This window comes from Saccoglossus kowalevskii, chromosome 6 (assembly GCF_978046115.1).
Source record: "Saccoglossus kowalevskii chromosome 6, keSacKowa6.1, whole genome shotgun sequence".
Lineage (NCBI taxonomy): Eukaryota > Metazoa > Hemichordata > Enteropneusta > Harrimaniidae > Saccoglossus > Saccoglossus kowalevskii.
In genome coordinates, this window is record NC_140646.1 from 18,468,600 (window position 1) to 18,492,888 (window position 24,289).

The following is a 24,289-nucleotide window of genomic DNA, read 5'->3' on the forward strand; positions in this document are numbered from 1 at the left end:
TATTCTCAGCTAGCCGAATACAAATGTCAGCCGTAGCTACGTCGGAAGTGGTAATGTGATTGTCTTAGGGGAACTCACGGGGCGTTGGATTTTGTACAGTTCATGGGAAAGCTTATTTAACAAAATCCTGAAATCGATTTTAGAAGTTCTACATATAATCTTAGTACGGAGTGGACATGCAATATAATATAATATTAAACACACAGTTCTCTGGACTCTCGTGTTGTTGGTGACTGCGAAATTGCGAAGTTCGCGTGAAATTTTCCCGATTTCAAGTGAAATTTCAAGTGAAAAATACAATAACCCGGCATCGACTGGAACCAGTCTACTTGTCAAGACTTGTGCACACGGTCATTTCGATTTTTGAAAATTTGGAGATATGGGATTAAATGGGAAGGCAGTGCGTATGAAGGTATACGACGTGGTAACTACACTACCGTGTTGTGCGCCACGCCATTCTACGGGCATCGAATGAGTTTGCCGTTGGTGGCGTATGCTTGGAGAATACTAGTAACTTTGAAGATGGACAATGCATGTTTGTGCAAAATAACACACACGCGCACGATATATATCGAGGAGAATACAGTCTAAACAGGCTATAATAATATCCAGAACTTCTATTTACTGTACAGCCCATGCTATTAGATAACAGCGTTTGCATAATAATCAATATTATACTTGTGTCTGTTAACAACAGTACCGTACTTATTCGCTGTTAATATGCTGCACCATTACTTCCGACTTTTACCATCCTAGTACAGCCAGATCTGAAGGCATGTGCCGCAATATCTGTCTGGGATGTGTGGCTCGGATCGGTGTGGACAGGTTTCACACGTTCAGCACGTAATAAGCGCCTTTTGGGGGGATGTCCGGTGGCGGAGGATAAAATGTGCTGTGACGTGAAGCATGTGGGCGTCGTTTCCCGCACACACGTAATACTAGTATACATTTTCTTTGATTTGACATTGTATTTACCTTGTCGTTTATTTGGTGTTACTTACGCATATCTGTTTTAGGGTCTATACTTACAGTGTATACAAGTGACAGTCTTTGCGCACATAACGACAGATAGAGGGCGTACTCATTTCTTCGCACTTGTGGTGCAGGATTGATTGTGAAGGTTTGAACCTCCACGGTGACACGAAGTAAGTACTGGTATATTGATTTCAAGGAATAGTGTACAATATTAAGAATATTTGAGATACATCAAAATACACACTGTCAAACTAAAACACTGTTTCTATAACTGTGATTTACATTATTAATTCATGCAATCCGCATCATGTAACCAACATTATGAAACATCGTAAACATCTAAATCAAAGTCGACCTAAGTTGCATGCATATGTAACTTTTCAGTTGGAACCTATGTCTACGTAGGCCCTGGTATTTCTAACTCGCTAGACGTCAATTTGAAGCTATAAGTTACGTTTCATGAGGTCGCAGATTCGTAAAAATCATAGTGTTTCACCTCTATCTTGTTATTTTACTTTTGAAATACCACGGCAAGTAGCGGTAAAAAGAGACAGTAATTGTATCAATTGTTGGTAACTATGTACAGCGTAGTCTCTCGCGTAGCCACCAACATAAAAACAAAAGTACATAATTCGTTTTTTGGAGGGCGCAAATCGCATCATATGGGCAAATCAAAAATGGCGCTGCTTCTTATATTTTGACGGAAAGAAAACAAAAAAAAGGATTCACGTTCAATTGTCATCAATAACAGAACTGAATTCCCCAGAGGTACAATCTGATGTAATGGTCAATGATCGGAAAACTGTATAAACGCGTATATGTACACGTGAAGTAACACAGGACGTGAATGTAAGTGTAAGGTTTTATGCCTCTCCTGTCGACAACACCGGACACTTAGACTACTTATTCTTTCTTTTATGAGAGGCGCTGATCGCTGTGTGAAATATGTCGATCGGAAGTGCAATTTGTGTATACCATGACGTTCAGATTGTTAGGGTTGAGCGAAATTAACCAGCGTGTTGAAATAGATCGTAGATAATTATTTTAATAATTTTGTGGGTGAATGAATGAATGAAAAGGCAATACTGTGTTGTGTTTGAACCTCGATAGAGTTCAACCTTAGAGATAAGTCCATACGAATAACGCCGTATTCGACTTTGACCCTTTGATTGTAAACAATCACGTACCGTGGTGCACAACAGGTTATTTCAAGAATGTAATTTTGGAGGCGTTACCCGGTATAAAACAGCAACAACACGACTTTCCTTCCAACTGTTTCACTTCCTTATTCAAATCATGACAGCCAACCACGATTCCAGTAACGGTACACATCCCTTCAGAATGAAGAGGCTGGAGGAAACAGAGGTGGAAGAAGGTGTTCGATACCGCCCGGCACCGCAGAGTCCACCTGACTCCGTCAGCAATGAGACCACAGAATCTGCAGAGACTACTGGATTCTTTGCCAGAGGAAGGGACTATGAGAGTGCATACATTAATCACCATTATTCGAAAGCTGAGCGAGAGTTGTTGGGCACCTATGAAAGTTTGGATTATTTACCGCCCCATAGTCAGGCTTATAAAAATTGGCTGAGAAAGCAGCCAGCAAGGTGAGTACACTACATTACTTTAATGGTCATACTGTGAATATATAGTTAAAACTAACTGCGTTCATAGTTTGTTATTTTGTTTTTGTTTATTTACTGTAAAACGTGTTATTTTAGCTGATCTAATTTTGTGAATTCAAGATGTCGCTGATTTAGAATAAAATATATTCTCTTAGTTCACACTGTTAAAATTTTAGTTAAATTAGAACAAAGTTCATGCATTGAGTCAAATTCACTTAAATGACATGTAAAATCTGTATTAGAAGCCACATGTTTTATTAAAATGGTACAATGCAACAGAGGGGATGCGGCTTCTATTAGAGCATCTACACATACGAGAAATGGTGATTTTTTGGTTCCCAATTGTTCAAAAAGAAGGAGTGCGACTTCTATTAGGGATGCAGCCTCTAATACAGATATTTATTTATTTATTTATTTATTTATTTATTTATTTATTTATTTATTTATTTATTTATTTATTTATTTATTTGATGGATACAGTTACAGAACAAAACTAAATTATTAGGAAGGTATCAAATTACGTACAAAACCTTTCTTGAGACAATATTTCGTCTGAGCACTGACACTTAATTATTTTACCGTTACCGGTACAACAATATTATTGCTATTGTCTCTGACCTAAAAAGGTTCTCCTAATGGTATCAAAGGTAACACAGATGTCAGTAGTCCTGATAACTCCTGATTTTTCAATTTATAAGTTGAGCTGACATAGAAGACTGTGCAGCAACCAGAGTTTCATGCCTAATAGAGAGATAATGTGTTGTACTGTGATAAGCAATACTTTAATTAAAGTACTTTAATTTTGCTTGAAATTTATTTTCGCTGAAGGAATGAATCAATGAAAATACCCTTTTTCCTATATTTTCCATTTAGCTCATCAATAATAAACTTAATTAAAGCTAGCTAAAATAAAATCTTGGTATTTTTTTGTACACAGCAGGGATCGAAATACTCTGGTGCACACTGCACTATGCACATAGATTATTAGCTAGTGCAAGTAAACTCAAAATTTAATGTGCATACTGTGCGTGTAGAAATTAACACAACAATTTCTCATTATATTCACTAAGCCTAAATTAAGTTCAACCAACATTGTAAGACAACTAAAAAAAAGCAAATTCTTTTGTGATCGCATCAATCGAGACCCCGTCAATTTTATTTAAACTTTAAAAGTGGTGCATTTCACAACAAGTTAGTGCAGGTAAATTTCAAATTCAACATGCACACTGTGCATGCAGGGAAAAAATTCTAAGTTGTCAATGTTGCTTGAAGAAATATTACACATTATTCTCGAGTTTCAGCCAAAAGTGATCTCTTAATTGCACATGGATCTTTGAAATAATACATACCTCGGTAAATCTGAAAGTAAACTAATAATTGGATTCCTTATACATCAGTTTATTGATGTTATCGGTATATCTGAATTATTTCTGTAGGCTAGACTGGGATCGCTGGGTGATGATGGGTATGATTGGGTTCATTGTGGCTATTATTGAATTCCTTATACATCAGTGTATTGATGTTACCAGTATATCTGAATTATTTCTGTAGGCTAGATTGAGATCGCTGGGTGATGATGGGTATGATTGGATTCATTGTGGGTATTATTGGATTCCTTATACATCAGTTTATTGATATTATCGGTATATCTGAATTATTTCTGTAGGCTAGACTGGGATCGCTGGGTGATGATGGGTATGATTGGGTTCATTGTAGGTATTATCGGATTCCTTATACATCAGTGTATTGATGTTATATCTGATTTCAAATGGGATAGAGCAGAAGAATTGATACAGGTGAGATTTCTCCACGTAACTGTCAAATGCATAATATTTACCACCACAGACATATACTGATTAATACTAGATTGACATGACGATGGAGGGAAGTGCACCTAGATATGGTCAGATGCTGTAGTGATGTATGAAGCGACTCATATTTATGTGCTGCTGCAAGTGTTTTTCTTGGAATGCTACATCGACGTGAACAAATAATTATTTTAAATCTTCTTTGTCGTTCGTTTGCATGATGATTTGTAATAAATGCCATAAAAGCAAGTGGATATAATTTCAATAAAGCTTTTATTATTGTCATCGTATGCGTATCCTTTTCCATATTTGGGTCAAATAACAGATCGACGAATGAGGCCTTGATTTCAGCATGAGCCGAGTGGGTCCAGACTAAAGTGAACGCAACTACTGTAATCCCTCTGCAAACACAAAGGATTAAAAATTTCAGCACGTGCCGAGATCCCATAACATGGACATAGCAAATGATATTATAAGAATGCTAAGATCACACAGTGCCAGTCAAATATTCATTAATATAAATGTCGCAAGTTGCCAAGTTGTCTTAAGAAACCGGACTTCTAAAAAAAGTGTTAGTGCACAAGTTTGTTGACCCTAGGTTCAGTAACTTAAAACTTGTATCCAGGATCTGTATAAAAAACTCTATGTGTGATTGACAATTGATGAGTGAATATCGTGTTTTATTTATTAATTTTAGTTTTTTTTAGTTTTTTTTTCAAATTTCCAGAAAGCATTTCACAGACACTTTAAACATTTTTCATTTTTATATGGACAGCTGTACATTTTTCATACAAGTATAATTTACTGATTGATAAACTAACTAACCTGTCTTAAAGCAAATTCTAATTGTAATATGAAAAATCTACATTATTCTATTCTATTCTATTCTATTCTATTCTATTCTATTCTATTCTATTCTATTCTATTCAATTCTATTCTATTCTATTCTATTCTATTCTATTCTATTCTATTCTATTCTATTCTATTCTATTCATTTCTATTCTATTCTATTCATTTCTATTCTATTTTATTCTATTCTATTCTATTCTATTCTATTCTATTCTATTCTATTCTATTCTAATTTTTATTTGTTCTTAGGATGATGAAATTATGAAAGCTTGGGGATTTGTTCTCATCTACAGTCTGGGATTTGTTCTTCTTGCTTCATTACCTGTAGTGGTGAGTGCTTTGATGTGATTGGTTGTGAATCCACATGCATCCGAACTCCATACAAAATTTTATACGTTCATTTCTGTATTGAATATACAGTATGACATCCAGAAGTATTTGCATCATCTGATGTTACTTGCATTGAATTCTGGGAATGATACATTGCTACACTTGTAATGTAACTATGGTTACCTCTTATTATTACAGTATCTGAGACCCTCTGCAACTGGTTCAGGTATCCCAGAACTCATTGGGTATCTGAACGGAACAATGGTGGGAAAAATATTCAATGTTAAAACATTGGTTGTGAAAATATGGTCTTGTATATGTGCGGTTGGCAGTGGTATGCCGGTTGGACCAGAAGGACCAATGATACACATAGGGTTGGTATACATTGTTGTCTTGTATATGTGCGATTGGCAGCGGTATGCTGGTTGGACCAGAAGGACCAATGATACACATAGGGTTGGTATACATTGTTGTCTTGTATATGTGCGGTTGGCAGCGGTATGCCGGTTGGACCAGAAGGACCAATGATACACATAGGGTTGGTATACATTGTTGTCTTGTATATGTGCGGTTGGCAGTGATATGCCGGTTGGACCAGAAGGACCAATGATACACATAGGGTTGGTATACATTGTTGTCTTGTATATGTGCGGTTGGCAGTGATATGCCGGTTGGACCAGAAGGACCAATGATACACATAGGGTTGGTATACATTGTTGTCTTGTATATGTGCGATTGGCAGCGGTATGCCGGTTGGACCAGAAGGACCAATGATACACATAGGGTTGGTATAAATTGTTGTCTTGTATATGTGCGGTTGACAGCGGTATGCCGGTTGGACCAGAAGGACCAATGATACACAAAGGGTTGGTTCTTGTATACATTAATGGTCTTCAGTTTTCTATACAAAAATTACACTCACTGTGATTGTTTTTGACAAAGTCGACGCAGCGAAGCTGTTCATATTACTGATTGTCCGTCGTCGTCATCGGCGTCAACTTTACAGTTTCAACTTCTTCTTCGAAACCGCAAGTCAGAATGTTTTTAAATTTGATATGTAAGTACCTTGGATGGTTCTTTCCTAGATTTGTTTATTTCATGTAAAAATCTCAAATTCTCTATTTTTGGTGAATATTTTTGTCATTTTTGGTAAAAAGTGATATTTTCAACTTCTTGTTGAAAACAGTCTGATTGCTTTGATACTATACATATTGTTAATTATCTAATGATATCTTCAGTTCTTAATTGAAAGGTGCATTGATAACAGCGGAGCTATCTCAGCCGACAGGCTACTTGTTCTTCCTTTAAGTGACATCAACATCAAGTCTCAGATTTGTGGTGACTTGATACAACTAAGTGTAAAATATGCAAATTTTTATCTGCACTAATAACATTGTATTTACAAAAAAGAATTTGGATGTCAGGTTTAGTACAGTGTGTATTTAGAAAGCAATGATGTCTAAGTGGTTATGAAAATAGAGTACCTATGTGCTCATGTTACATGGTTATTTTCTTGGAAATTCCTGATTCAACCAAAATTTCAACACACCCCTCAAATAAATTGGAATCTTCCAAAAGCACCAACTTTCTGCAGGGTTGCAATTAGCCAATCAAAGTTTACGTACATTCACTTTTGAATGTTTGGTTCCTACCTATAACATTTCATAAACGATTCACCATGATAGTTATCGTGAGTATTATTTTGTGCCCACGGAACCATCATTTCATATATTTCAAAATATCCATTTTACCCTAGAAATCCTGTTACATGTTACCACTGTTAGCTATGTGATTCCAATTTCATTTCTATATTATTATTCATCATTCAGAAAATAAATGTGGCTCTATGATTGGTTGAATTATTGATGAGTTTTGAATTTGAATTTTTTTCCAGGTCTCTAGTCGGTGCTGGTTTGAGTCAATTTAAATCAGATACACTTGGATTTAAACTGCCTTATTTCACAAGATTTAGAAATTCTGAAGATAGGTAAGTTTAGGCGCTCTCATTCAACCTTTCAAAATATTTTTTATTGACTTATTTTCATTCAAATTGCAGTCATAATTAATTTTTCAGTTGCTGTCATTTCAAAACATTCTGTGTTGGCCCTTTTCAGCATTCAGTACCTTCTGCAATGAAAGGACATTTCAGCCACAAAAAAATGTATAATGGTTGAAAGTACACCAAACCTCACACTATTTCATGCATTTCAATATTGATAAGCAAATAAGGAAATGACATGATGGTGATCCACAATTTCTGCATCTATATTTGTATTAGTCTTTGACCTTTGAATAAGTCCAGAAATTTCCGTGTGCTTGAAAGTACACGTCATACAACTTAGTGCCCAGATACTTAGCTCAAAAAATCATCTGTTTCAGGCGAGGTGGATGCTTAGTGAGGCACAACTTTTTTTTTGAGAAAATTACTTGCATGGTCATTGATTTACATAACATTTTTATAATGAAGCAACAGAGATATAGAACAGAAAAATAAGCTCATTTTATTATTATTTACATACTGTGAAATAATTTATTTTCACTGGAATAAATTTTCACTGAAAAGACTTTTTGGGTGTTTTGTATGGAATTTATTTTCACTGATTTTTGGTGAGTTGAATGTAAAATATAGGAAAAAAGGTATATTCGCTGGATTTTATTTTCACTGAATCACTCAATTAATTCCAAGTGAAAATAAAGTATTTTACAGTACCATCAGAATTTACGGTGTAAAAATTATTATATCTCAAAGGTATACCCGCAGTGCAACACATTTCTGCAACAAATTGTTCTACTACATTATTTCATTTATTCAAAATAGAAATATAATTCCGCAGTATTCAAATATTTTCTCTTACTTCAACAAGTCTCTTAATCTGACTTGAGTATGTTAACATTTTTATTTTTCAGACGTAACTTCATATCCGCTGGTGCGGCCGCTGGGGTAGCATCAGCATTTGGTGCTCCTGTTGGCGGATTATTATTTTCGATGGAAGAGGTTTCGTCGTTTTGGAATCTAAAACTATCTTGGATGACTTTTTTCTGCTGCATCATATCGACTTTTACAACTGATCTTTTTGATTCTGCGTTCAGCGGATTTCAATATACTGGTTATTTTGGAATGTTCAGTGCAGAGAAAAATATTATGTTTCAGGTAATCTTCTAGTTTTTTTGTTTTTCTTTCTGTGGTAACATGCATGGTGTAACATCTATAAGTACTTGTCCTCATCCCCTGGCAGCTAACTGTTGATTTCTTTGTTTAATCAACTGAAAGAAAAACCAGGTGCTGGGAATTTCTGAGAATTGTTTAGAAACATTGTTTATTTCTTATTATTTTTTAGAAGGAATAATAACATGCTTTACTGTAACTATTGCTTTATAACTTGTTTTTACTCTTTTTTTTTTGTCAATACTTTCAGGTGAGGAAAGGTCTTGATGTAAACTTGTGGCTGTTTATACCAACTGTCATACTTGGTATCATCGGTGGACTTCTCGGAGCGTTATTCGTCTTCATCAATCTAAAACTAGCGAGATTACGCCGACTGGTGATGAGAAAACTTGCGAAAATATGGAAACAAAACATAGCAAAGTGGATCGAACCATGTATCATTATGGTAAATAGTCTGCTTGAATACCTGTTTATAGAGGGCCATATTTGGTAGTCATACAAACTTTTTAAAATACCGATTATGAAATGTCAACTACTACATGTATATCATATATGAGGGGGAAATGTCGGTCGTCGTCGTTGTTGTTGTTGTTGTTGTTGTTGACTTCATCATCATACACTTTGTGGTTAAAATAACCCAAACAGTTTAATCCAATATTTTATTAACCAGTTTCGATCATGGCCAAGTTCAAATTTGGCATGTGTATGCATCTTTTTTAAGATATTGTTAAAATTTCACTTGAAATTGTCCTCTTTTTGTGGTTACAAAAACTATAAAATGTCAATCGAATTAAATTAAGGTGTATAGCTTATGGGTTATTGGATTATTTGAATACAAACTTATAGTGAAATCAGCATTATATAAATGTTGGGCAATATACATGGTGACTTGTTGCTAAGAGAGCAGAATTTCAGTCTAAACATTGTTTCATTACCCCAAAAAAAACACCCTGAGTTACTAGTAGCACTGTATTATGTGAGTATACAGTATACAGGGTGAAACCTGTCTAAACTGAACACCTAAAATACTGAGAAATAATATCCCTTCATAGAGGTGTTCAGTGTAGACAGGTTTTACCAGTTGTCATATCACAATTAGTGTCCCCACAGGACCATGGAACAATTACGATGAGTGGTATAACTGGAATGACTATACAAAGAATTTCATCTGTTCTGGTTCACATAGTCCTGCTAGAAGATTGCCAGCTAGAACAGTCCATCGCTGTAAACCCAACATCTTTGCAGCACTTAATTGTTACCGCATGAAAGCTGTGGAAAAAAATATGTTAATGTTTTCAGTATTTTTCAAATGCACCAATCAGCATGTCTCTCTTCATTACAGGGAACCAATCAATCTACTTGTAGAAACAGACAATTCATTTCCCTTGTTGTAAAACAAGCACTGATTGGTCATTTGTTTTCAAATGCACCAATCAGCATGTCTCTTCATTACAGGGAACCAATCAATCTACTTGTAGAAACAGACAATTCATTTCCCTTGTTGTAAAACAAGTACTCATTGGTCATTTGTTTTCAAATGCACCAATCAGCATGTCTCTCTTCATTACAGGGAACCAATCAATCTACTTGTAGAAACAGACAATTCATTTCCCTTGTTGTAAAACAAGCACTGATTGGTCATTTGTTTTCAAGAGGTTTACTCTTACTGTAGAATACTTTATTTTCGCTTGGAATTTATTTTCGCTGAAAGGATGATTCCATGAAAATAAAATCCAGCGAATATACTTTTTTTCCTATAGTTCACATTAAACTCATCAAAAATCAGTGAAAATAAATTCCATACAAAATGCCCAAAAAGCCTTTTCAGCGAAAATTAATTCCAGCGAAAATCAAGTATTCCACAGTATATTCAATTACATGCCTTGTCGCTGTATTTTTCCAGATTGTGTTTGACATGTAGAGAAAAAATACTGTGGTAGACATGAATCACAGTTCCTCTATCATGGAGGAACTGTGCATGAATGCAACAGTCTGTCTCAATTGACCATACACAGATGATGTTACCATGGTAACGTCTGTTGTAAATTTTTCTAACTTCCTACACTGCTTAAAGCAGTCTGAATTTGTTCATTTGTTTTCATTTCAGATAATCTTTGCAACTCTAACTGTGTTTCTGCCAGCTCTTTTTTCATGCAGTCCTTTTACGTGCTATTTACAAGGGGAAAAAGTATCGTAAGTATAATAAATAGTTATTTAAATTAACGAGGTATAGTGGGTTAATTTCGTTGTTGTCATCGTTAACTGTTTCTTGTGATCAGGATAACTTGCCTAATTGTTGTTTACTCCTTTACAAACTATGAAATACTATCAACTAATATATATCACCTTGGGTGCAGATCATTAGTCCCCATTTAGTCTGAATCCAAAAACAAAGACTTCACATTTGCAATCCTACCTATGTATATTTCTGACCTGTCTAGATCTAGCATGTTCAAATGCCACACACATTCATTTTACGATCAAATTCAGGATGATTGAATGGTGACTATTTCAGTACTAAAAATTCATCCACATCAAGCTGCCATAAAATTTTAGTTCCCAAATGAATCCCAAGCAACAATAACAAGACATGCTAAAAATGCTAAGGCTCATGGGTAGACACTTGTTTGTAAACAATGACACGCTATGGCCATCTGACGCATGCGCAGGTGACGACTCCCCCGCTTTAACTAGCAATCTTTTAATATTGTGTTTAATATTGTAACTATGTTGTTACTAACTAATTTTTTTTAAATGTTTCCTCCTTTCTCAGGCCGGATACATATAGTCCTAATTGTCTGACAACACCAACAGAAATTGAGCCTGAACCAACTGTTAGTATTTACAATTGTGAACCTGGTGTCAAGTTTAAAAATGAAACTAGTCAATGGTCTAATGCATCATACAGTGAATGTAAGTAATTCAGTGAAACTTGTTTGACAAATGAATCATACAGTAAATTCAATTGGTTCAGTGAAACTTGTTTGACAAATGAATCATACAGTAAATTCAATTGGTTCAGTGAAACTTGTTTGACAAATGAATCATACAGTAAATTCAATTGGTTCAGTGAAACTTGTTTGACAAATGAATCATACAGTAAATTCAATTGGTTCAGTGAAACTTGTTTGACAAATGAATCATACAGTAAATTCAATTGGTTCAGTGAAACTTGTTTGACAAATGAATCATACAGTAAATTCAATTGGTTCAGTGAAACTTGTTTGACAAATGAATCATACAGTAAATTCAATTGGTTCAGTGAAACTTGTTTGACAAATGAATCATACAGTAAATTCAATTGGTTCAGTGAAAATTGTTTGACAAATGAATCATACAGTAAATTCAATTGGTTCAGTGAAAATTGTTAGTCACCCAATGATATATGCTGTAAATGTTGCAATATAACTTGTTAACTCTCAAATGAAACATACATTGAATGTAAGTTATTCAGTGAAATTTGTCAGTTGACAAATGTTTGGTGCAAAATACTGATGCTGAACCCAAGCCATGGGTTCTCAGATTGTCAAAAATAATATGGTCATTATAATGAAGTTTAAAAAAAAATTACATGACAGAGTAAAAAATTCAACACTTTTATTGTGATACAATAATCCTTGAATACTCACTGAGGCCACAAGTAAGATGAGCCAATCAGTGAGCCAATCAGTGAGCCAATCAGTGAGCCAAATGTGATATGCTAAATACCAACGAGACCTTGTGACATGTGACAACCAATCTGACCTATCAAAAACTAAACAATTGACAAAATAGCCAATATGGTCATTACCAGTGAAATGTTATATTTGTTGTGTGGCATATCGAAACAGACAATATATGTATGGGTGGGTCATTAAAACGCTGAATGTTCAATGAATGTATAGGCCATTGCATTTAGGTGTCCATGCACCATGACTGGTTGGCAAGAACCGATCACTCATACTCAAAGATGTAATAACATCATTGTTCACTGTTGTTGTTGTTTAAATATACATGTATATGTTCCTGGTAATAAAACAATGTATACATCTGTCACTGTAACACCATAAGTTACAGTGTGCTGTAATTTTGCGGTATTTTCATCCTACCTTATTAGGAAATGCGAATTCTAATTGTGGAATGATTACGCCCGTAAGCGTCCTCTAATAATAAAAACAAACATGGCTGCCACCAGGCTTTGACCAACCTCCACACAAAAAAGTTTGCTGATTCTGTTCTAAACTTTTTGGATTTTGGCATTCCCATGATGTATGCTTGGAAAGATAAGATGTAGATTAATAACGATATAATATTTATTTATCATGATGTAATAAAAGTGTTTTCTCATTTCCAGTGGCGACGTTGATGTTTGTAACTGGTGAAGAAGCAATATCTCATTTATTTTCACGTGAAACTCATTTAGAATTTAATTACCCCTCGTTATTGACGATGTTGGTTGTCTATTACCCGCTTTCCTGCTGGACGGCCGGTACTGCCATGTCAACGGGATTGGTCGTGCCCATGCTGTAAGTATTGCAAATATTGTAATAGAATATTAGTATAGAATAGAATATGGAATGGAATAGAATAGAATAGAATAGAATTAGAATAGAATAGAATAGAATGATGATGTTGTTATTACCAAGATGTTAATTATTTTGATTGCTGTATTTTAGCCTAATTGGTGCACTGTACGGCCGTATTATTGGTCTTATCATGGTCTCTATATTCGGTGTGCAGACAGAGGAGAATCCATATTGGGCTTGGATGGACCCTGGTGCGCTGGCGTTGATTGGATCTGCGTCATTCTTTGGCGGTGTATCTAGATTAACAATGTCATTATCAGTTATCATGGTAAGTAATGTCAATTGCTTACCCTGATCAACCAGAAAATAGTCTAATTACAAACCAGGAAGCCCATCTTTTACAAGGACTGACATGTGAGAAATAAACGATTCCTTCCATGCTGTCATTTGCGATGAGCATATATGTCGATGGGGGTGGTGGATTGATATTGATTATTGACATAGGCTTTCTTCATATTCAGTTTCGTATTCCAATATTGCTTCCGTGTTTACTTCTATCAGGATCACACCTGAAATATTTTAACACGGAATAATACGTCTGTTACGTATTTAGTTAGCTAATGTCATACTGCCCTCAGTCGGTGAGATGTTCGTCAATCCACCACCCCCATCGATAACAATTCCTTCCATGCTGCCATTTGCGATGAGCATGTATGTGTTTTGAACTGAGGACATAAATAATCGGGACCAACAGATTTAATTGTTCTCACCCAATAGGATGTCACATGTCTAGTACGATTGTGTCTTCATGAATCCAGCTTTATATAATTAGATTCAGCTTTATTACAGCATCAAGTTTTTAATTTGATATTATCTAAAACAACAGAGTAACTACAAAAGCAAAGTACTGTCAAAGCTGTATTAGAAGCTGTGGCTTCTATTAAAATGGTACGATGCAACAGAGGTGATGCGGCTTCAATTAAAGCATCTACACGTATGAGAAATTGTAAATTGTGAATGTTTGATACTCAATTGCTCAAAAAGAATGGGTGCGACTTATATTAGAGATATGGCTTCTAATACAGATTTTACAGTATAACCTACTAGTGTTTATAATATAACTATAAATTTTTCATATTACTGGGGTTCAATTCATAGACATAACAGTGATATCATTGGTCTGAAATGGTCTATCCCAGAGATATGGTTGCATGTGACCATAAAACTGGGACCTTAAATTTTCACCACCATGTGTCTGTGCATTTGTTCTTCTGCACCTGTATCTCAGACGTGCCTGAGCCAATCATATTTCATATTTCATGCCATGGACGTATTAACACGTGTTAGTACATCCATGTTCATACATACTTGTACATCATACATCTTAGGATACATATTAACTTTATGTTCTAATATGTCAATCACATCCCCAAAATAACACATGTGACAAGCAACTGAATTTCCATTGTCATTTATATACAGGATATTCATTTGATTTTAGCAGTCAGACTGGAGTTACCGTAGTCTATGCTACAGCAGCCATGTAAACTCAAGGGAGATTCTTCTGCGGAGACAGTCCTGATTATTATTCTTAATTAATTTCAGATGGAAATCACGAATGATATCCAGTTTTTGCTGCCAATCATGGTTGCCATTGTTGTGTCTAAGTGGGTTGGTGATTTCTTTACTCATCCAATCTACCATGCGTTATTGGAATTTAAATGTATTCCGTTTCTGGACCATGAACCTATCATTTATGATGAACACAATAAAGCGTAAGTATAATCAATCTATCATGCATGAGTTTGACACATTTTGTATTGAAATTATAACCGATTTTCATATTCTTGCATTCTGGTACTTTTTTTAATGAATTTCAGCGTTAATCTAGAGCTGCATTATGCCCGTGATGCGATGGTATCGCCTGTATTGGTGCTACACACGAGGGAAACTGTACACAAACTTGCAAGTCTCCTTCGTGATACGAAACATGGTGGATTTCCTATTGTTAAAAGTGATGAGAACGGAGATAGGCGATTTTTAGGTCTGATTACAAGAACAGAATTATGTGTTTTGTTAAAACAAGAAGATTTATTTGAAGCAGTGGAGGAACCGAGCGACGATGCTCCTGAACTCACGCCATTAGAATACCAAGAGGTATTGTAGATTTCATGAAATGAATTGATGTTTGACCAGATATAGTGATATTAAATATGATTCTCATTGTTTTATTTCTTATTTATTCTGTAAATTGAAATATTTTCATGATGACAATGTTGTCCAATTCCTAGTCAGGTGAGTTGATGAAAATATTAGTGCAGAAATTTATATGTAGAAAATGTCCAGATGTCCTTACCCAAATAGTACAGCAGTATTAATGTGTCAGTTTCAGATTGGAAACAAAGCACAACTAATCAAAAGATAAAATTTTCTAAATTCAAACACCTCAGATATGAGGGCACACTTCACTTACTGAGATAGTTTTGATGTATATATTCAAACTATTCCACTATAAAAACTATCACTTTTCAACTGAAGTTTCTACCTGAATTCCAACTTGTCCCTCTGCTTATTTTGAGACACAAAAAAGAATACAACTTTGGCTTGGCCTGAAACTAACACACATATAAAATAAAATAGAGTGGTGCATTGCATTGCTGATATGTGTTTGTAGCTTTTTCCATCAGTCGTATGAATTACTAAAAATATGTTTTTTGTTTACTATTTCTTTATGTGACTTGTGAAGTGATTTAACTGTGATAAACTACTTGTGTTTTTCTAATTGATTGAATTTTTTATGTCTTCTCAGCTGATTGTTGACAAAATACCAATTGGTATGGAGGATGTCTTAGATGAGTTGTGTAATAATGAACAAAATCAAAATCTGTATCTTAACCTGGTATGTCTGTTTTTTTATTGTTATTCCAGCGAAGATAAACAAAAATAAAAGTTATAATGATTTTTAACCAACCAGTTTTCAAAAAAGAATGAATGTTACAGTTGTTCACCACTATTTACTTATATTGAACAAAACGTTATCATGTTTATCATCTCTTTACAACAAGCGGTGAAAAAAGTTTCATGAATTTTGAATTTTTAGATGTTACAAAATAATTTTACCATAGAAACTAAAGCGAAAATGCAAACTGTGCCATTTTTCATGACATTTCTCGTGAAAAATTGTCTAATGATCTCAATTTTTTTTTTTCATTTTGGCGTTAAGTCATATTATTATTTTGGCTACAATGTAACTCTTTATTTATTCATGTTATAAGGAAAATGTGAATTCTAAATATAGAATTATTACGCGCATAATAAAAACAAACATGGCTGCAACCAGGGTTTGACCGGACTCCACACAAAGAAGTTTGCTGATTCTATTCTAAACTTTTTGCATTTTGGCATTCCCATGGTGTATCTTTGGAAGGAAAATATATATAACTATGAGGTTATTACAAGGATACTGCAAAATATGCACTCAGACAGTACGCAGTCGCATCAACCTCCATTATGTATCGGTCGATACTCCTGCTGTACTGTCTTTGTGCATACTTTGCAGTATCCTCGTAGTTAACTTGTTAACAAAAGCATGAAAAAGATGACAATCTTCAACTCAAACCTCCTAAAGTCTTGAATATTAATCAAGTAGTTTTTATTTCTATTTACAGGCACCTTACTACAACCAATCAGCCTCATGCGTCCATGAGAACTTTTCGCTTCATCGAACGTACATTATTTATCGAACAATGGGACTACGTCACCTCACAGTTGTAGACCGGCATAATCAAGTTGTTGGTTTTTTGACACGTAAGGACTTGATGGGTTTTCAATTGGAAGAGACAATGGCAAGATTAGATTTACAAAACCAAGATATGGGGGCTGCGAACGTTGAGCTCTCATCAATGGATGCCTGAAGACTGAACTATTGGTTAGGGAGTCCTCTAGTGTCTACAAAACTAATTACTTTGTTTTTAGTCAAATCTCTTACTTTGTTTTTAAGTTCATTTTATTGAGATTTCTCAATTGTGTAAGGGACTTTCTGGTCTTCTTTAATATTACAAATTCACAAAACCAAGATACGGTAGCTGTAAACGTTGAGCTCTCATGAATGGATGCCTGAAAACTGAACTATTGGTTAGAGAGTCCTCTAGTGTCTACATAACAAATTACTTTGTTTTTAGTTAAATCTTTTATTTTGTTTCGAGGATATTTTATTTTATTGAGATTTTTCTCTGGTAAAGTATAAGACTTTCTGTTCTGCTTTAAAACACACTAGAAAACTAAATTACTTAATGACATGTTATTGATATTTTAAAAAGTTTTTTTTTTTTTTTAGTTATTAAAGACTATAGCATGTATAGTCACATGCAATAATGTGTTTCTGTTAATTCCATCATTTCTGGATAATGAAATTATTCAAATACATCACAATTTCAAAGGCTTTTACTGATAGGTTAGATAAAGACCTTGATTCCAGGTATACATAACATTTTTCTTGACTGACTACTGTTTCTAAAGCACCAGTACTCAGGATGTACTTCCTGCACCTAGTATTTCAAATAAAGAATTATATTTATCATGCAAAAGGTCAATGGTATTTATATATTAGTAGTTGTATAAATGAAATGGACAATTTAACCATGTGAATTATTTTCTTTGTAAAAATGAACAACAGTTCAATTAGAGCACTGTTGTGTTGAGTTTCTCTGGTGTTAGGAATATGAATTAAGTTTCAATTGCTAAAGCACAGTATTGTAAGGTAATACTATACCTCTAAAGAGGGACTGTAGTAATACCTAGCAACTCATTATAATGTTGCCAGCGCTCTAAACCAATTGTATGCTTTACACATAAAGTTTTATTATGTCAATTTTTATGTCAACACAAATTACATTACTCAAACCACACAGTAAAAATATCCACTATATGCAAATATAAAAAGCATTTTTTTGTACCACCTTCCCTTCACCTCTAACCCTCACCCTCCCAATTCAATAGTATATGCCCTGTAGATAACTATAGATGTTCTTAGGAGGGGCATATACAATTAAATTGAGGAGCGCTAGATGGTAGTGGTATGGCTAGGATTAGTGGTGGGTGAGGATTTTCCAAGAGGAACTTTTTAGCTTCGCTGTCAACTTTGTCTTCAATTTTCTAATTTTGGTGAATATTTTTGTAGTATTTGATAAAAAGTGATATCTTCGACTTCTTGTTAAAAACCACAAGTTCGATTGCTTTGATATTACATATATAGGTACTACATGTGGACCTCTCTCAGATTTGTTCATTTCAGGATGATATCTTCAATTCTCTAATTTTGGTGAATATTTTTGTCATTTTTGGTAGAAAGTGATATTTTTGACTTCTTGTTGAAAACAGCAAGGTTGATTGCTTTGATACTATACATATTGTTCATTTTCTAATGATATCTTCAGTTTTTATTAATTGACATGTGCATTGCTAACAGTGGAGCTATCTCAGTCGACAGGCTGCTTGTTCTGTAAATATCTTAATTCCAAATTGATAAAGTACAAAAGAAATCAATATGGTGGCAACATTGATTTATGTAAATTATCTGATTTGCAACTCCCTCACTGAATAGCTTGTTCACTCAACTTACTTCACCCAAAACTGTATGAAAATAAATTTATACAGCGACAAATCTGACTTGAATTTGTGAAAAATATATCAAAATATGGTGCAAATATGACATATGCTTCCCTGTCTATAAATAACCAATGTAATAGTAATGCATTAACATCCCGGTAAGAGTTCAATGTTGCTGTTGTTCATTGTCAGATTTTACGAAGGATGACAGAGTCAACGTTGTTGATATAAACTATTTATGGAAATGCAGCTTTTGCATTTAAATACAGATTTGATACTTGTTTACCATATATATTGTTCTCTGAGTATTTACAAGAATATATCTGTAAAGATAAGTAAACAGGTGTGGAGGAAATACAAAAACAAGATTACAAACACTGTGATCCAGGTTGTGATGATGTGGATTCTGGAGTATTACGCTATGGGAAATAATCTCAAACTGATTTAACAGGTGAATATAAAAAAAAAAAACTCAATTTTATTCTTTACAAAAAGCATAGAAAACAATGTCTAAAAATAAATTTAAAAAAAGATAATATCACACGAAAGCCATCATCAAATCATTTTAAATTTTTATCAGACATGCTTTTCATCATGACAAATTTGTCACTAATATTTATTTTCATTATTTTGACTGTATTCACTAGGTTTCAAATTCATGGATTGTCCAGGAAGGCAAAATATTGTAATTCTACTCAATTTTATTTTAATTAGCAGATTACGTTTGCCAACAAAAATAGCGAAAATAAACCCCCGTGAAAAATTAATGACTTTACAGTACTTTTACTGATGACTGTACATCCACATATTGTTAAAAAATTGAGGAAAAAAACAAAACAAGTTCATATATCCATTTTTATCTTGATTTTACAGAAAATGAATTATCTTTATCAAAATTGACAGCCGTGGACAAAAAAACTCAGCAAGCACAAAACAAGTGCCATGGGGAGGTAAGTTTGATTGAGAAATTTGTTGCTACAACGTAACTTTTTATTTATTCATGTTGTGAAAGTATGGGAATGATTTTTTTTTTTTTTCCCCTGTTATTTTTTTTTTTTTTTTTTATTTAAACAAAATTGTTATTAAGTATGGGAATGATGACAACTTGGAAGATACTATTAAGCCAGAGACATTTGTATGTACTCCCTACCCTCGAATTCATCACTGTCATAGCACTACACTGGCTATGAATTACTTTGTATTATTATTAACTATAACCAGTAATAAAAAAAAATGTATTTGTATATATCAATTTGTGGCACTGGTCATGAATCAGTATTGTATGATTTTGTTTTAACTGATCTATTCTTTTAGCGAAAATAGTAAAAATAAATTTCACGTGAAAATAAAAAACTTCACAGTCGTGGAGTTTGTATGTTCTAGTAACATTCATATTGTAGTGCCCATCCATTATCTGGATTATCTCCCGTACCTATTATGTAAGCATAATCATCACCAGCTAAGCAGTTTTCAAATGCATTATCATAGCCAGACATTCCTTCACCTTGTGCAACGTATATTCCTGTAGTTGGTCCATTTGTGCTTCCGTCTGGAACCTTGAATTGGAAACTGGCATCACCTTGCTGTATGTCACTTTCAAGACCATATGATTGAATGTAGCTCAGTAGACTGGGATTAACACCATCACTTCCAGTTTTTAGTTGGCAGGTAGTTGTTACTGCAGTAATATTAACTTGTGTCATGTCTGCTCCACCACTAACTATCTCTCCCAGTGGTGGAATGTCCAACTCAGGATGACCTGTACGTAGGAGACCACTGCATTTGAATTCAATACATGCTGCCGTTTTAGTAGACACTAGAGGGTCGGGTGGTTTGGGTTTGGAACTGTCTTCACGTATACCATACTGTTGGTTGCCAACTGCAGGATGTCCTCCACCAGAACTAATTACACGGAAACGGGCATTAGTACAACTGTCAACCAGTATCTTAATAAAGCATGTTTTCTTGTTAGTTCCTTCATAAGGGTACCACGACAGGACGGATCGTTGCGCCTCATAATGATGTGGGTCTGTTATATCATAACCATCGGAATTAATTGACACTAAACCAGTAGCTGCTTCTACAAATATAAGATGTTTTTTTCACTGGTTAGAACATTACATATAAGATGAGATGAGATAAGATAAGATAAGATAAGATAAGATAAGATAAATCTTTATTACAACCTTATAGAATGAATTACATATCTATTTTGGTTTATAAAATGTAATAAAGGTATATATAGATGCATAACACTTTCAGTTGGATGGAATAACACCATAATTATCAAAATACTCGTAAATCATTCAATGTCACTACTCGGTCCAGTATTATAATGTTTTCAAGCGTACAAATGTATCTGACAATATGTATTTACCAAGCTGTGGAGACATTGACATTGATGTTTGCAAAGAACTCTAAAGAATAAACAAGCATTTCAAAGACATCAAGACCCAGAATCCCTTGCTGGCGCCAAGTTTATTTCGTGGCCCTTGTGTTATTTCTGTCAATTGATCATTAAGTTAGACTCAATTTCATCTACATTTTTTGTTTCAAATGTGTTATATGATTATTTATCTCACACATAATGTTTGAAGATTTTTTTCAATACATAATTTTTTTTTTAGAAAAAGTCCCTAAAAGCTTAGTGATTTGACCAAAAAAACATAATTCTACAAAGCTTTATGCAACCAGTGCAAAATGAATTATGGTAGTTATTTAAAAAATATCAATTTTGATTTTCATTGATCCTCCCACAATCCAATGCGCAAGTATGAGGTTTGACCTGGGCGCGACTTGCACTAATTATCGCTGGTGACTTCTTCAATACCTTCCAATCACCTAAAAATACCTAATTAAAGCTTGGTAACGTCTCAATTTGTATTTGTTGATCTACGCAACAGTCGACATCTTTGTTTACACAAGACCCATATATCTCGCGCATGCGTGGTGCGACGACCATGGCCCTTTAATAGTTGACTTCAAATGAAAATAAATGATAGTAATGTTAGAATGACAACATTACCAGGACAGTTGCATTCCCCACATGATGAGATCTGCTCACGGTGACCTTGATAAGTTTCACTTGAGTTAGTAGTATATCGCACACGGGTCCCTCCTCCACATGTAACGTCACAAGATGACCATGCTCCCCAAGTTTCTCCTAGAAAAACATACAGACAACTCACTACATATACTTTATATGGTTTACCCCCAATGCAATTCACTGGCTGTGAAGACTGTCGCTTATACTAATAATTTATATTATATCGATAATAACTAACCTGGATCCAACTTACCCAATTTCTCGTTCAATTGATTAATATCTTCTGTGAGATTGTGTATTTTGTCACTCATTGTGGCTATCTGTTCATTTTGTTGATCAATCTTGTAACTTAACTGCATTATGATATCTGTCAGCGCCGGTTGGTTGTCTTTGCCGTTACAGTTTTCCTCGTCTCCACAGTCAGGCAGTGTTACAGTGTATTGACATCTGTTGTCTGTCTTGCAGTGATGTTGGTATGATGTCACTCCTGCTTGTCCCGAAGTACTCTGAGAGTTGACAGTCATGGTCAACGCAGCCAGGATTATAACCAAACGTATTGACATTATGACAGTCATACAGACAGACAGATACGTACCGATATGTACTGTGTGAAAGTGTACACATAAAATTGTCTGTATTTCCTTATACATTACAACACAATGCTATAATAGGTTGGCAAACAAGAGCCTACTTGTATTGAAAATACTGAAGTGTTTTCGCCTAGATGACCTCAAATAACCCAGACTGAGTTAGTCTTGTCGACAATAATGCTATACCAAAATATTTATTATTAGCTATCGCTTTCTGCCCTAGACGTAAACATGAATTAAATGCATTTTCTTTAATCATGGTGTTACATCAGGTTTATTTTATTTTTTTTATATCAGAATATCAATGTGCAAAAGAAAGATTTAACATTTGTTGTTGCTAGGGGCAACATCTACCGGTATTCAATTCCAGCCAGATATTAATAAAATCAACTACCGGTACGTGTCAATGAAAATGAAACATAGTTTGGTTATTGAGGTGTCACTGGTCATGTCATGCATGTTGTTGGTGGTAATTCAGTTGATACCGCCCTCGTTTGATTACTTTTAATAATTGTTTTGTTTTTAAGCATCCTTTCTTGTAGTTCACATTCAGATCTGTCATGTTCTAATTCCAATTATTTCCTGAATAAGTAAGTCAAGTTAGTATTTTTCAGATGCTTTAAGTTACACTTCAAATTATTTCTTAATACATGTATTTAGATATTGTCGTATAATATTGATTATCTAAAAAAAAAAATTAAATTAAATTTGATTTTTTATTCAAATGAACTTGTTCTAAAAAAAAAATAACTCCTTATTATTTGCTTATTTGCTTCTTCAATATTTCTGGAAATGAACCTAAATTTTGGTGCCAACAGACAAAATTTGAGTCAATTTTCAGTCTTTACCCAAAAAATTTTGATATTTTTGTTCCAATTTCTGAAGGCAAGTACAGACCATGAAAAGTATTTTGTGGAATCATTATGAAAAAAAAGGAACTAGTGGTGAAAAGGTTATACTTTTCAGCTAAATAGGTGGTCTGTGTGAAAAGAGTGTCAGGACGAGCCCAACACCCACCCCACCAACACCCTGTTAGTCGTGGTTCTCAGATAAGGATGCTAAGTGGTAAACAACCTGTATGAAACATGGATACAGAAGAACAAAACAAACTACCGGCAATTTGCACTTAATAAAGTAGCTATAATTGGTTACTGTTTTATTTATTAAGTAAATACAATGAAGATTCCGTCATTATTTTTTAAAATCAAATCTTTTTCATTATTTATGTTCATTCTTGCAGAAGTCTGTAATGTACTGCCAGCTTCAGAATTTTTCAAAATGAACATTGCCAAACCAAGCCTACTGATCCTAATTCATACTGCCCTCTGTTGAGTAGTTTTAAAACTACTTTTGTTTTTAAAAAGTCTTAGATTAATTTGATAATTTAATCAATCAGTTATTTATTTTACCTAAAAATTTACATTTGTATTTTTTTAAAAACAAAAGAATCAATTACAAATAGGTAAAATGGGAATCAGAAATAGCAGTGGGATAATCTTGTCTGATTGCTCAGTGTTTGCAGAAACAAATTAATTACACTGTCTTAGCGGGCAATTTTTAATAATATTAAGATAAAAAGATGTTGATAAATAATTAAATTATGTCTTTACATTTTAATTTCTTAAATGAACTACGGATTGTAATGTACTCTGGGAAAAAAATAAAAGATCTATTTCTGTGATTGCATACAACACAGAACTACTTGTGTATTTATGTTGAACCAGAAAGTGCTCTCTAGTGGCAATTTTAAGTATTCTTTCGTTTTTATTGTTTTGCCATTGAAGAACA

General features: G+C 34.2%; 2 protein-coding genes across 2 annotated transcripts; one reads left to right on the forward strand and one right to left on the reverse strand.

Annotated features, from left to right (window-relative positions):
• The first annotated feature begins 1,616 nt into the window (after window positions 1–1,616).
• On the forward strand, window positions 1,617–17,844 carry LOC100367326 (chloride channel protein C-like). Its single transcript, XM_002739283.3, has 16 exons — window positions 1,617–1,824; window positions 2,279–2,582; window positions 4,267–4,396; window positions 5,507–5,587; window positions 5,786–5,961; window positions 7,482–7,574; window positions 8,495–8,738; window positions 9,004–9,198; window positions 10,861–10,946; window positions 11,527–11,666; window positions 13,087–13,258; window positions 13,409–13,586; window positions 14,864–15,033; window positions 15,139–15,415; window positions 16,068–16,157; window positions 16,927–17,844. Exons 2-16 carry the CDS (start codon window positions 2,317–2,319, stop codon window positions 17,170–17,172), a joined length of 2,544 nt encoding a protein of 847 aa, XP_002739329.2. The 5' UTR covers window positions 1,617–1,824; window positions 2,279–2,316; the 3' UTR covers window positions 17,173–17,844.
• A 249-nt stretch (window positions 17,845–18,093) lies between these two features.
• LOC102807287 (uncharacterized) lies at window positions 18,094–22,558 on the reverse strand. Its single transcript, XM_006822156.3, has 3 exons — window positions 22,165–22,558; window positions 21,891–22,028; window positions 18,094–20,945 (listed from the first exon to the last, which is right to left on the reverse strand). The coding sequence occupies exons 1-3, from the start codon at window positions 22,484–22,486 to the stop codon at window positions 20,245–20,247; spliced, it is 1,161 nt and encodes a 386-aa protein (XP_006822219.2). The 5' UTR covers window positions 22,487–22,558; the 3' UTR covers window positions 18,094–20,244.
• Between the last annotated feature and the right edge of the window lie 1,731 nt (window positions 22,559–24,289).